The sequence below is a fragment of the Oncorhynchus clarkii genome, chromosome 5 (genome assembly GCF_045791955.1).
Source record: "Oncorhynchus clarkii lewisi isolate Uvic-CL-2024 chromosome 5, UVic_Ocla_1.0, whole genome shotgun sequence".
In the NCBI taxonomy this organism is placed as follows: Eukaryota; Metazoa; Chordata; class Actinopteri; order Salmoniformes; family Salmonidae; genus Oncorhynchus; species Oncorhynchus clarkii.
In genome coordinates, this window is record NC_092151.1 from 6,921,509 (window position 1) to 6,935,809 (window position 14,301).

At 43.9% G+C, this 14,301-nt stretch overlaps 1 protein-coding gene across 1 annotated transcript in view; it reads right to left on the bottom strand.

The window, feature by feature from the left end:
* Positions 1-14,301, bottom strand: part of LOC139408280 (E3 ubiquitin-protein ligase rnf213-alpha-like) — a 99,907-nt gene that overhangs the window by 79,678 nt on the left and 5,928 nt on the right. The window contains exons 2-5 of the mRNA XM_071151984.1: positions 11,310-11,865; positions 11,007-11,156; positions 10,616-10,830; positions 10,457-10,478 (exon numbers count right to left, since the gene is read on the bottom strand). Of these exons, the coding sequence (XP_071008085.1) occupies positions 10,457-10,478; positions 10,616-10,830; positions 11,007-11,156; positions 11,310-11,687 (765 nt within the window). The 5' untranslated portion in view covers positions 11,688-11,865. The remainder of the gene's footprint in view (positions 1-10,456; positions 10,479-10,615; positions 10,831-11,006; positions 11,157-11,309; positions 11,866-14,301) is intronic.

The following is a 14,301-nucleotide window of genomic DNA, read 5'->3' on the forward strand; positions in this document are numbered from 1 at the left end:
ATGTTACTGTCGATATTATGGAGCTAATTTGGAATATTTTTTGGCGTCGTGGTGACCGAAATTTCCGGGCGATTTCTCAGCCAAACGTGAAGAACAAACGGAGCTATTTCGCCTACAAAAATAATATTTTGGGAAAAAATTAACTTTGGCTGTCTACCTGGGAGTCTTGTGAGTGAAAACATTTGAAGTTCAAAGGTAAACTATTTAATTTGATTGCTTTTCTGATTTCCGTGACAAGTTTGCCTGCTGCTAGCAAGGCATAATGCTATGCTAGGCTATGTTATATAAATATTCATACACATAGCTCATATAAACAAAGACATTCCGTCGTAAGAACACATACACCCAGCCAGAAGACTGACCCCCTCTTCCTTATATAAACACACATCTCATCTCCCTCTAACTGGCCGGTCCCAAGAGCAAAGAACTTTTGCTGTGCACCAATGGGGCCCGCTCTGGCTAGAGCAAGGCCCGCCTCCAACCCTCCGACCAGTCAAGAAGACCGAAACGACAAGACTCCACCTACTTTATTCTATGTATAAAAATGTGTGTAACCATTGTATAGGCCTCTTTTTCACCTGGCTCCTTGCCGAGTTATGTGAACTAGGTCCGTGCACGTAAAACTGCGGGACAAGATATCTCTGACTCATTAAAACTGTCTTTCGTTACAACTGAAATCCACTCTGTCCAGCGTCCGTGATTTGGTCTCAACTCTCCAGTATTTGAACACTAACAGAATTGGTAGCAGAGTTTGGTTGTTCTTGAATTCGATCTATTATAAGTTAGTGTGAGAGGACGAGACTGATCACGGCTAAAAAATCAGACGGAAGAGTGACTTCCCCAGCCATTCATCTTGCCTCAGGAAATCTGATCGGAGCGCTCTATGTAAGGTGAGCAGAGCCCGTTATATCGAAATCTGCATATTGTATTATAGCCTAAACCAAATTTTGATCAGAAAGTACTGGGCGTGAGTATGAATCGGTGCCCAAATTTTTTACATAAGAACCTAAGACATTGATTAAAGATATCTTGTTTTGTAAAAAAAAATATATATATATATTCTTATTAATGGGCCTATACTCAGTTATTTTAATAGGAATGTGTGAATTGTGATTGACCAATGTGTTAAATTCCTCCAGGGACCCTATTTGTTCTGAAATCTGCATAGAAAACTGTCCTAATTATATATGTATTGGGTTGTGTATAGAGGTGACGTTAAATAGTGGCTGTGTTTTAACACGTAATGGACACAATTATGGATGTTGGAAATTCAATGAGAATTTCATACGAATGAATGAATTATAGATGAACCGAATCTGCAAGTAAGGTCTTGTGGAGGTGTGGTTATAGATGAACCGAATCTGCAAGTAAGGTCTTGTGGAGGTGTGGTTATAGATGAACCGAATCTGCAAGTAAGGTCTTGTGGAGGTGTGGTTATAGTTTAATGATAGATGAACCGAATCTGCAAGTAAAAATTTCCTATTTTGATACGTTCTGTACTATCGAATAAGGTCTTGTGGAGGTGTGGTTATAGTTGAATGATAGATGAACCGGATCTGCAAGTAAAATCTCCTGTTGATACATATAACATCGAATAGGTCTTGTGGAGGTGTGGTTGGATTGAATGAATCTGCATGAAAAATGCCCTATTAAAAAAGCTGTGTATTATTTAATAGGTTTTGTAAGAGGTGTAGTCGAGTAGATACAGGATATGTAAGTTTGGCCTTCCACTAGACAGAGATCGGGAATGATGTGGCTATTGCACATCAAACAATAAACATAAGATGAACCAGAGTTGACATTCCATGATTTGGAGATGGGGGAAATTAAATTGAAAGAAACGTTTGTCGCGGAGTAGGTTGGGATACGTAACTGGGCTATTAGGCACACGTGCTGAAAGACAAAGCCACCTTAGTATCGAATGGCCGTGCAACTTTGACAGCAGCCGGGCTGGAATACTGATTTTCGTTTTTTTTTCATTCCTGTTGATATTGCCTAAAGTTTAAAATTATTCTGACAATTGCTATAGAATCGCTGGAATTTACTGATATAAGTTCATAAAGGAACTTACTGAATTGTTTCTAGAAAGTATTTAAATAAGTCGCCGAGCTTAGTACAGACTTTGTTTTACAGACGCTAAAAGCTACACACTGATTTTGGGGTTTTTCTATTCTATCCATATTTCCTAAATATATAGAATTATTCTGACAATTGCTATAGAATCGCTCGAATTTACTGATATAAGTTCATAAAGGAATTTACTGAATTGTTTACAGAAAGTATTTAAATAATTCACTGAACAACTCTTAGTTGTCTAGAAATTCTATCTATATTTCCTAAAGAGCTAGAATTACTCTGAAAATTGTTATAGAACCGCATATATTCACTGATATATTGTTCCAAAAGGAAATCGCAGAATCATTTATAGAAAATACCTAAACGAATCGCTGAACAAATTCAAATAAAATACCGGTGAAATACACACGTGGCGGGCGTCACATACTGATAACCCCCTTTGTCTCGACCAGGGACAGGCTAAGCATACAACGATAGAAATAAACACCACATAGTAAGAATTGAATATACCTAAATAACGCATTATACACATTATCAGACGAACTAGATAAAATGTCTGCAGCTACCACGCCCAAACTAAAATTCAATGATTATTTAGATCAGAGTATGATTGATAGAGCGGGAGGTAAAAAACAGTATGGGAAAGTGGAGAAAGTGTGGAAAGGATTACGGATAAGATGGACACAAGCAGGTTATTTTAGCGGAGGACCACCTACAGGGGGGAAACTCCAAGATATGCAGACAGAATTAGAGGACGCAGTAGAGCATGCAAAAGCGAGTGAGGCGGAGAGAAACAACATACACAGGTTCAAAAAAGTAGGTACAAGAGAGAGAGAGAGAGCAGAGGGGGAGCTCAAGATAGGTACATGGGCCATACAGGAGAGTAGGAGGGTGCTGCCCAAAAAACACACCAGACATGATGGGCGTGGCTATTGTGGCGTCGGGGGATGTTAAAGCTCCGCCTGAGAACTTGCCCACGGCTCCCCCTGTGGCCGTTTCTCCCTCACTATATCCACAATTGACAATGGAGGCAGTTCAGCCCCAGCCATACTCAAAGGGACAAAATCACCGGAGCCCGTCACACAACCCATTCCTGCCCAGGGCACCTCCCACAATACAGGCTCCAGTTCTGAGAATAGACCAAGGGGAGTTAAAAGGGGAAATTACCCTGGGGATAACAGCTGGCCATATGGTATGTGAACAGTTCGAAACTGGGATTCCAGGAGCAGGAGACCTCCCCCAGGAACGGAGGCCGCAATGCTCCTCTGTGAACTCTCTCACCTCTGAAACCAGAGGACACTTACAAACAAGATTAGATTCAAACCACTTCTATCAGACGGATAGGGAGGACTGTCATCAGAACATGGATATCGAAAACGAAGAAGAAATTGACATGGTGCTCACCCCAGCTCCGATGGGAGCTCCAAACGTGACTAAGATGCAGGAGCTGCTGAAATCATCAATAGCTCGAGCTAAGGAACTCAGGGAGCTAATAGCTAACCAAGATAACAACAGAGAGGGAGCCTACCGTGTGGAAGGCATAATGAGAGGAACAGTAACCAAAGTTACCGAATCAATGGGGTCCGAAACACTCCGTCGGTCCTCCAGAATTGCTGATAGAAGAAAGAGAGCGAGAGCAGGAGATGGCAGGACAGTACCCCCTGCGACCGACACCAGGTGATGCACACACTGTGGAGTACCAGCCCTGGAAAATGACTGATTTAACAACACTGATGGGACAGATGCCTAGCCTACATGGAGGAGCTTCAGCGTGGCTACTTCAACTGCAGACACTTACGTCAGGCCTGCAACTCTGCCTAGGAGACATGAAAGCACTTCTAGCAAGAGCCACCGACCACGGAACCATGGAGGCCCTCATGACAGCAGCTGACCTTGGATGGCGGGCCCCAACACTGCCCATAGACCACTTCCGGACCAGATTATGGGAAGTTCTACGGAGAGCATACCCTACAGAAAGAAACCATGCCACCTTATCCTCCTTTACAATCAACCCAGGTGAGCAACCTGCAGCATACCTGGACAGGGCTAAGACCACATGGAGATCGGTCCACGAAGAACCATTCGATCACACTGATACCACACTCAGCATGTGGAAGGAAATGGTGGTCAACGGGTGTCCCGGAGATGTTAAAACCAAACTCAGAGGAACGGTAGGGTTGTTTGCACTTCCTCTGACCCAATTCAACACTCATGTGCACCACCATGTGACCCAGCACAACAAGGAAAGAGGGGGTGCTGAGAGCCAGGTGCAGTCCCTCCAGGTACAACTCCTGAAACTCCAATTGAAGGAAGCACAACAAGGAGAAAAACCTAAGAAACAGATGGTGGCGGAAGAAACGAAGGAGACGGGCACCAAAACAGACATCTCTCAAATAGTGGCCCAGACTATCTCCCAGATGATTCAACAGCAGGCCGGTCCTCAACCAGCCAACCCGGGGCCTTGGTATCCCCCGCAACCACAATTTGCATACCAGCCGCAATGGATACCAGGCCATCCAAAAAGAGGGGTTTGTTTCAACTGTAGAACTCCAGGGCACTACTCACGAGAGTGTCCATACCCACTCACACCACAACAACGCCAGTGGAACTCTACGAGAGGTCCATATGGGAAGGAAAGGGGTGGAAATAGACCTCAACAGTACGAACATCAGCAACCAGGACCCACACCCATGCATCAGCAACCCGCATACAACCAACCGCAGTTCCAGGGAATGACTGGGAGCACCATCCCCTGGTCATAGAAATGCCAACCACCCACGGCAGAAGAAGGAAACAGCAACTCCCAGACGGTTCACATGTCACCCTTCAATCAGCCATCAACCCTCAACCAGCATCGGCCAAATTAGCTGAAATCATCGGATTGACGCAGGTCCTCATCAGAGGAAAAGGAAAGACTGAATATCTATACAGACTCAGCCCATGCCCATGAAGCAGGCCACACTGATGGACCCAGAACTTTTATGAGAAACACATGGCCCCACACACGAAGGCAAACTAAAGACCCTCCAAAAAGGCCTCGCACATCTGGTGGCACCCTCACATAAAAAATATGACTGACTTATTTTATGACGATGATTTATTTTGTGACGAATGCAATGGTTGTGACAGACACAACCCAAAGAAACCATATCAAACACCAATGGGCTCATACGTAATTCCTAATGCATGTTTTCAGGATATTAGGATAGACTACACCGACATGGGCCCCGAAAATTTATCTAAAGGCAAACTCTATCTCCTAGTCATAGTAGATAGGTTCTCCAAATGGGTAGAGGCAATACTAACAAAAGGGGAGGATGTTAGGTCAGTCTTTTAAGTGGCTACAAACCAAACTAATACCCAGGTATGGCATCCCAAGACAAATCAAATTTGACAAATGGCTCACATTTAACAAACACCTGAGACAGGTGGAAGAAAGATTTGGCATAACCCACAGATTTGGATCTGTGTACAGGCCCCAATCCCAAAATCTGGTGGAACGTCAAACCAAAAGCTAAGATAGCTTTGGGATAATGACTGGTAGAGTCATGCATGGTCCACCAAGGGAGGGAGGTCATATGCCCGCCCTTGATGTACAACAAATTGTAATGTCTAATTATGTGAAAAAACTGACGGTTCTCTCTGCAGCACTCTCTACCCAGGTTCACAAGGTCCAGGAGGGGGAGCTGCCGGGGGACACGCCACTACTGAAGGTAAAGGTTGGTGACGGGGTGAGGGTTACAGTCCACAAGAGAAAGTGGCTGGAACCCAGGTGGACTGGACCGTACGAAGTGAAGGAGGTTACTTCACACTCAGTCCAGGTCAAAGGTAAATCAGGCACACCTTGACACCGCCTTACACATTGCAGCCCAGCCCCAATTCCTTCTAGAACACTGACTGAAGTCAGAGCTGATTTGAGCGGCCTAAATTCGATTCCAAATGAAGACACTCCTTCCTCAGGTGATGCGGCATCAAACTCCGCCTCCCCTGAGAAGGGAACCTCGCCCAGTTAGAGGGAAATTTCTCCCTCTCTGGGTGAGGCTGGGGATATCTGGTCCCTTATTTGTGATATTCCTACTGATATTTGGAGTAACCCTAGGACTTTCACATGGTTAATTGAACAACTATTTCACCCTGCCACATCACATACACCAACCCCTACACATGTCCCTAACTCCTTTCCTGATATCACTCCCTCCAATCACTCCCGTCCCAAACGTAGCACTACACCTACAGACCCACCATGCAAATCAGACAAGGTTAGGAGCACCACCTTATGTATACCCACGATTGCAACCGCCACCTTTCTGCTATAGTTTTCACGTCTAATAGATGTGAAGAGGGGGATTTGTTATATAAATATTCATACACATAGCTCATATAAACAAAGACATTCCGTCGTAAGAACACATACACCCAGCCAGAAGACTGACCCCCTCTTCCTTATATAAACACACATCTCATCTCCCTCTAACTGGCCGGTCCCAAGAGCAAAGAACTTTTGCTGTGCACCAATGGGGCCCGCTCTGGCTAGAGCAAGGCCCGCCTCCAACCCTCCGACCAGTCAAGAAGACCGAAACGACAAGACTCCACCTACTTTATTCTATGTATAAAAATGTGTGTAACCATTGTATAGGCCTCTTTTTCACCTGGCTCCTTGCCGAGTTATGTGAACTAGGTCCGTGCACGTAAAACTGCGGGACAAGATATCTCTGACTCATTAAAACTGTCTTTCGTTACAACTGAAATCCACTCTGTCCAGCGTCCGTGATTTGGTCTCAACTCTCCAGTATTTGAACACTAACAGCTATGATAAACTTACACACATGCTTGTCTAGCGTTGGCTGTAAAGCATATTTTGAAAATCTGAGATGACAGGGTGATTAACAAAAGGCTAAGCTGTGTTCCAATATATTTCACTTGTGATTTTCATGAATAGGAATATTTTCCAGGAAGATTTATGTCCGTTGCGTTATGCTAATTAGTGTCAGATGATGATAACGGTCCCGTTCACGGGCTGGGCGTCACTACAGGTTAACAGGTGTGTCTTGTTAAAAGTTAATTTGTGGAATTTCTTTCCATCTTAATGCATTTGAGCGAATAAGTTGTGTTGTGACAAGGTAGGGGTGGTATACAGAAGATATTGGTAAAGAAGAAGAAGAAGAAGAAGACTTGGTAAAAGAACAAGTCCATATTATGGCAAAAACTGCTCAAATAAGCAAAGAGAAACAACAGTCCATCATTACTTTAAGACATGAAGGTCAGTCAATCCAGAACATTTCAAGAACTTTGAAAGTTTATTCAAGTGGACCTCAGATCTGGGAAATATCCGAAGTCCGATTTCAGGGCGTTCAAGACAACTTGGAACTCTGGGGAAATAAATTGCTCCGACTGGGAAAATTTGTTTTAAACGTTCATCCAACTCAGAAATCCTAATCGGGAACAGGGGGCCTGTTTCTAAGAGCTCTGACTTTACGATCGGAAGATCACTGACGTTGTGATTTGACCGAATTTTTGTTTTTGTTCCCAGTTGTATTGAAAGCACCATTAGCTAACGAACTAGCTACGACGGTCGGGGCACGCATGACCGGAATGAAACAGATGAACCACCAAAAGCACACGCCATTTCTCTTTACAAGCTCAGAAAGACGAGGAGTTGGACCGTTTTTCGTGTCCAAAGTCGACCATTAAATAGTCGCTTATAGATATGCCAGTCAGGTGGCTATCTGCCGGCAGAAACTTATATTGCAGTAACTTCGAAGGGCTCTGGTTAGTAAGTTACTAAGCCAGATAGAAGGATGAAGTAAGAAGTTAACTTTAAACGGATCCTACCCTAAGCAGGAGCAAAAAAAAAACAAGCTAATAAATTCTCATTCTCCCATTGGAGCGGAGCGAGGAGTGACTGTGGCCAATTTGACTGGAGGAAGATTCTCAAAGGCTGGAGCATCGGGTCTTTTCACCCGCTCTAATTTCACTCAATTTTCACGAGCGTGTGGCATGCTCACCCCACCACGAATTTGTAGTCTATTGGTGTGCTGCTGTAACCCCTTGCTTTAGCTGCTGTCATGGAGTTCACTAAACATTTTCATAAAGAAACTGATGAAACACACAGGTGCTGAATCAAGGTGACTTACAAAGATGAGGACCAAGAGAGGGAGGGAGTGTGGTGATGTAATGTACACAACTAAAGAATCATTGTGGAATCTGAAAAGACACGCATCTCAAAAGCATGATGGTGTACTTACTACGTGCACATGCTAAAATAAAGGAACGAGGTGGGTAGATAATTAAGTTTATCATTGTATTTATAAACCGAAAAAATCAGATCTCTTAAAACGTTTCGTTCATTTTCATTCTATGATATATACAATAGGCCACAATAGGTCTGGCATATTCCCACATTCAAGGAGCTTTTTGTTTTGATTGGGTTATTTTGCCTTAAAACCTTTAGGTCTAACTATATATATATATATATATATTTTTATTATTATTATTTTCTTCTTTTATAAATACTGCATCTCTGCCCAGCCTGGCAGGAGTGGCCAAAAGGGAGTCTAGCGTCCCTGATGGCTCTACACGTGTGGAGAGGATATGGTCAGCTGGTCAGCTCTCCAGGCACCATCACATGAGCCTGAAACCACAGATGACAAAACTCGTGTTTCTTAAAATAAAATACAAAAATGTCATTCTAAGTAAGTCACAGCCTAAACGCAACAATTTATAAACTATAATGATTCAATACAATGAAATGTTGTTTAAATGCTGAGCGCTTTATGTCCCTACCAACCTATTGTGTCACACTAGCAAATTTGTCACAACGCATTTCATTGTAGGCTATAGCCTTGAAGTAATTGAAATAATATAGCCTAAATAATTCATTATCGGTTCCATCTTAGGCTCCCTGTCTGGGTCCTGACCTATTTAGAGTGCATTCGGAAAGTATTCAGACCCCTCCCCCTTTTCCTGTAACGTAACAAAATGTGGACGAATTCAAAGGGTCGGAATACTTTCTGAATGCCCCGTATATGCTGTTTAATATGACATGTAGCCTATTTGAAATTATGTTCGCTTCTTACATTCACCTTTCCATTATTATTCAAATACTTTTCAATCAAATCCATATGGTTTGGCTTCAATAAATATTAACCAATTGGTAGATCCAGGTAGTAACAAAAAAAAAAAGATGGGTGTTGGTTAAATTGCGATGAAAATGAATGGAACGAATTTGGAGCTGCAGTTTTTCCCCCCTGTGATCCTGTAGGCACTGAGCGGTTTGTGGCAGAGCGCCGGAGCTCCGTGAGCGATGAGAAGGGATTTCCAACCGCTCAACTCCGCTCACATGCTCTGCTACGGAGAGACAGACAGTGGTGATGTGGAGCTCAGTGGTGAGGAGACAGAGAGAGGGAGGAAGCAAGCGGAAAGAGGTTTGTACAGTGGTTCCCAAACATGGGGTCAGGGGTACCCTAACTGAACCTGTACTATACTTTTCAAATAAGTTAGGAACTTAAAAAAATATGTTTCAATATGAACACCTACACAGGACCCATCTTCCCTATAGGCCGACATTAAAATACAACCACTGTATGTTTCTATATGAACACCTCCACAGGACCCATCTTCCCTATAGGCCGACATTACTATATGAACACCTCCACAGGACCTATCTTCCCTATAGGCCGACATTACTATATGAACACCTCCACAGGACCTATCTTCCCTATAGGCCGACATTAAAATACAACCACTGTATGTTTCTATATGAACACCTCCACAGGACCCATCTTCCCTATAGGCCGACATTAAAATACAACCACTGTATGTTTCTATATGAACACCTCCACAGGACCCATCTTCCCTATAGGCCGACATTAAAACGCAACCACTGTATGTTTCTATATGAACATCTCCACAGGACCCATCTTCCCTATGGACCGACATTAAAATGCAACCACTGTATGTTTCAATATGAACACCTCCACAGGACCTATCTTCCCTATAGGCCGACATTACTATATGAACACCTCCACAGGACCTATCTTCCCTATAGGCCGACATTAAAATACAACCACTACAGTTCTAAAAGTGTCCTACATTTTTGTTTTGCTACCGGTGCTTCATGTCAGGGTGAATCATTTCTCACATTTCCCCCATTTCAGGTGTGTAACATTACAATTGTACAGCTAATAGATGGACTGTGTTTTTTGTAGACCGACTGAGGTGAATGAACCTACAGCATCCTTACGGTCTGCACTAAAACTCAAACCCTAGTTACGGCCCTGCAGCCACTCTTGATCCAATTTAGGTGCTTATCAGTGCCCAAATCTGCCATTTTCAACCCGCATGCCAGTGTAAAGGGTTAAAAATCAAGTAGCTACGATACCTCTGATCCAACCATGGCTGTGCTGAAATTGGAACAAAGAAAAACAAAATCAGATTAATATTGTTTTAAGATGAAGTGAGCAGGAATTGTCTTGGTTAAGTTAATTTAAAATAAGTATGAGTGTTGAGTGACTTCTGACTAGAAGAAAATGTTGGATACCTTTCTGACGGCGGTCCAGCCGGAGTTTCAGAGGCATCACTTGTGTTGTCCCTCTTAAAATCTGGACTAGTTGGTGAAAGGGAGGCATCACTTGTGTTGTCCCTCTTAAAATCTGGACTAGTTGGTGAAAGGGAGGCATCTTCTTTCCCATGGGCAGACTGCTCAACCTCCATAGGCTCCACGTGTCGGTCAACACTGGCACCTTTGCTCTCTGTCTGTTCATTAAAGTAAAAGTAAAACATTTAACACTTAATAACTGCCCCTCAAAATGAAACAAAATGGCCAAATTCATCCCTCAATACCTATGAAAAATTGTATTGGGTCCATTAGTTTAAATTGTTCAAACAGCAAAATCCTCTTTAAAAAAAAAAACATCAAGTAGCTACGATACCTCAGATCCAACTATTGTGTTGTCCTTTGGTTCCATCTTAAAATCTGGACTTGTTGGTGAAAAGGAGGCATCTCCTTTCCCATCGGTAGACTGCTCAATCTCCATAGGCTCCACTTCCGGTGGGTCGACACTGGAACCTATGGTCTCGGTCTGTTCAGTGAAGTAAATTAAACAACAACGTAACACTCAAATACCTCAACAAGAAACCAAAACGGCCACAGATGGCCCTCACTATATAACTGAAAATTACATATTTATACTTGATTAAACAAAATCCTCTTAAAATCAAAACAGCTACGATACCTTTTGAGAACCAAAACAGACAGCAGTAGTTTGAGCAGAGTCCTGGTCTTTTAGGTCGGGTGGCCTATTCTGGTTCACAATCTGGTCTTCAGCATTCTTGTCCAAGGTTGCCATATTTTTCTTTCTTTTAGTTTTTTTAGTATTAGCCTTTTGACCAGCGATCTTTGTTCCTTTCTCTGAAACGGACTGATGAGAGGAGCTGGAGAACTTGTCCCCTGAGTCTGGTATAACGGCAGTAGTGCCATTTGCAGCTGACTTGAATGTCTGTTTCGTAGGTGATTGAAGAAGATTACTCTGCCCAATGTGCTTGTCACCTTGCTCCACTGTCAACTGTGTCTCTGCCTCTGACAATGTTTGTGGATTTATGTTGTCAGACATGTTTAAAGATGATCTGACTGTACAGGCTAATTCATCAGTTAATCAAGCAGGGTAGACACGTGATGAAGTTGCTGAGCGGTTTCATCCTGTTTACGAGGGTTCATCAGAACAAAGATGCAGACTTCTTTCCCATGTTTCTTCTTTTGGTCCTCTGGCTCTTTTTTTTTATCTGATAGAGCTAAAGAAAATAAGAGAACACAACATGTAAAGTTATGAATATAACTACTGTTCACTGAAGGAAAGGAAATAGGTACAACACACTATGGGGGAGTCGCACCCTTGCTAGTTGTCTGAAGAACGTTTAAATCACGCCTGACAAGGACAAAGAAACTGCGCCTCAAAAGGTGATAAAAATCAAGGGGTGCAGCGTCATTCCCTCAAGGACACTCCTCTCTCCACCATACTGAACACTACTAACCTACCCCAAACCGTAAAAAAAATAAAAAAAAAAAAATCCTCCCCAATTTCCTGATATCCAATTGGTAGTTACAGTCTTCTCCCATTGCTGCAACTCCCGTACGGATTCAGGAGAAGCGAAGGCGAGAGCCATGCGTCCTCCAAGACACGATGCTGCCAAGCACTGCTTCTTGACACACTTCTCGCTTAACCCGGAAGCCAATCGCACCAATGTGTCGGAGGAAACACCGTACAGGTGGCGACCGAAGTTAACTTGCAGGCGCCCGGCCCAGGAAATCCCAAATGCTTCCCTAACCCGGACGACACTGGGCCAATTGTGGACCGCCTCATGGGTCTCCCGATCACAGCCGGCTGTGACACAGGATGGGATCAAACCCGGGTATGTAGTGACGCCTCAAGCACTGATGCTGTGCCTTAGACCGCTGCGCCACTCGGGAATCCCATCCAAACCAGGTTTTAATACACAAATTCTACTCTATGGTCTTTGACTATTACTTAAACCCTTTTAATGCCCTTTTTCTTCTCTTCCCATTGACTTTTCTTACCTCACACAAATTCCCTGCCCACTTCACTCCTCCCCTAAAAAAAAGGCGACCAATCCAAACAAGAGGAAATGGATAGAACAGAGCAGATGCTCCTCCTACCAAGACCAAGTTCTTCTACTTTGTTTTACCTCATTCCCTTCCTTCAGGGAACATTAGTTATATTCATAACTTTTAAGTCCCCTTTCAGTCAGTTGACTTAGTACAACACAGCTACAATCACCCCCACAAGCTGACACCAGCGAATAGCAATTGAGAACGGCCCACAGCAGTCACTCTAATCTGCATAAAATGTGGTGACCTGCACGCTGCCTAGTGACGCTCTACTGTCCCTGCAGTAAGAACACTTAGTGTAAGAACACTAAGCCACAGAGAGAACTGTGACATCCAAGCGATAAAACCTCAAACGTCTGGGCCGATGTCCAACTGGCTGCCACACAGCCATCACTAGCCCTCAATCCCGTAAAAGACACCCACCACGGTGTGTACCACTAGGTAACCCCTGCCGCTCGCTGTTACATGCAAAGAAGATAGCCGCCATAATCCTGTGGAAGAGAGTTTGCTTGTAAAGCGCTCTACCACAGGTTGGACTAGCAAAACAGACAAAAATCTGGTCACACTAGTTAGTGCCTCCTGCACAACAGAGGGGCCAAAATGGGAATAGATGGAAGGCTAAAATACCTGTAGGACTTCAGCACACAGTCTGCATTAGGACGCAATGTCACCTAGACTCGCCAGGGGTGAACTGAGTACAGAAGAGTGCACGGCTCTTGCATGGGGAAACCCAATTTGCTTAGCCGAAGCTAAAACCAGGGGCAGTAAAGCAAAAACACTTTCAAAGTGGAGAATGAAAGACCCTGTCCTAACAGTTCCTGTAGAACATTAAAATGTCCACAATAGAACCCAACTCCCCCTGTGTGCTCGAGACAATACATCCCCGCGCAGTGGGGGGGGGGGGGTAGCCACGGATCTTCGCAAACCAGGCGAATGATATCCGCAAAGCCATGGTTTCCTGGGCTATTAGGGAGACACAAGAACCAAAGAACTTCAGGTTAGGTTAGGGTGCCTACCCAGTGCTGAATCAACCCCAGAGGAGGAACTGAGAAAAGTTTGTGGCATTCACCACAAGCCCCACATTAAGAGGGAGAGAACAGAGTCCCTCCTTGTCGTTTGAGTGCGAGAACACCATCAGGCATTATATATAGAGTAAGCTCTCCACATCCCCGTATCGATCTACTACACCTCTCATATCTCCAGATAAAGTCCTGCCCATGGGAGCCCCGTGCCGAAGCAGAGGGTCTCACCACAGAGACAGGGCCTGTAGGTAAGACGGTGAAACCTGAAGCACTCCGTTTAGGTGGTTAGATGCGTCGTGTCCAGGCACCTGGCTTAGAACCCAACGCAGGAGAGGGGGAAAAAACGTTACCATGGGGATTATCATACCCAACAGACCTAGGTACTGGCGAAAAAAACGCTGTAACTTGGCTGGAAACAGGACAGATGGCTTTTAAACACAGACATCCTCTGTAGAAACAGTTTATAATTTAAACTGTGCGTGAAATAATAGCACAGGTGTTTTCAACACCGCTTGTTTCCCTAGGCGCCGCTACCACCAATCAACACCGCTTGTTTCCCTAGGCGCCGTTACCGCCAAT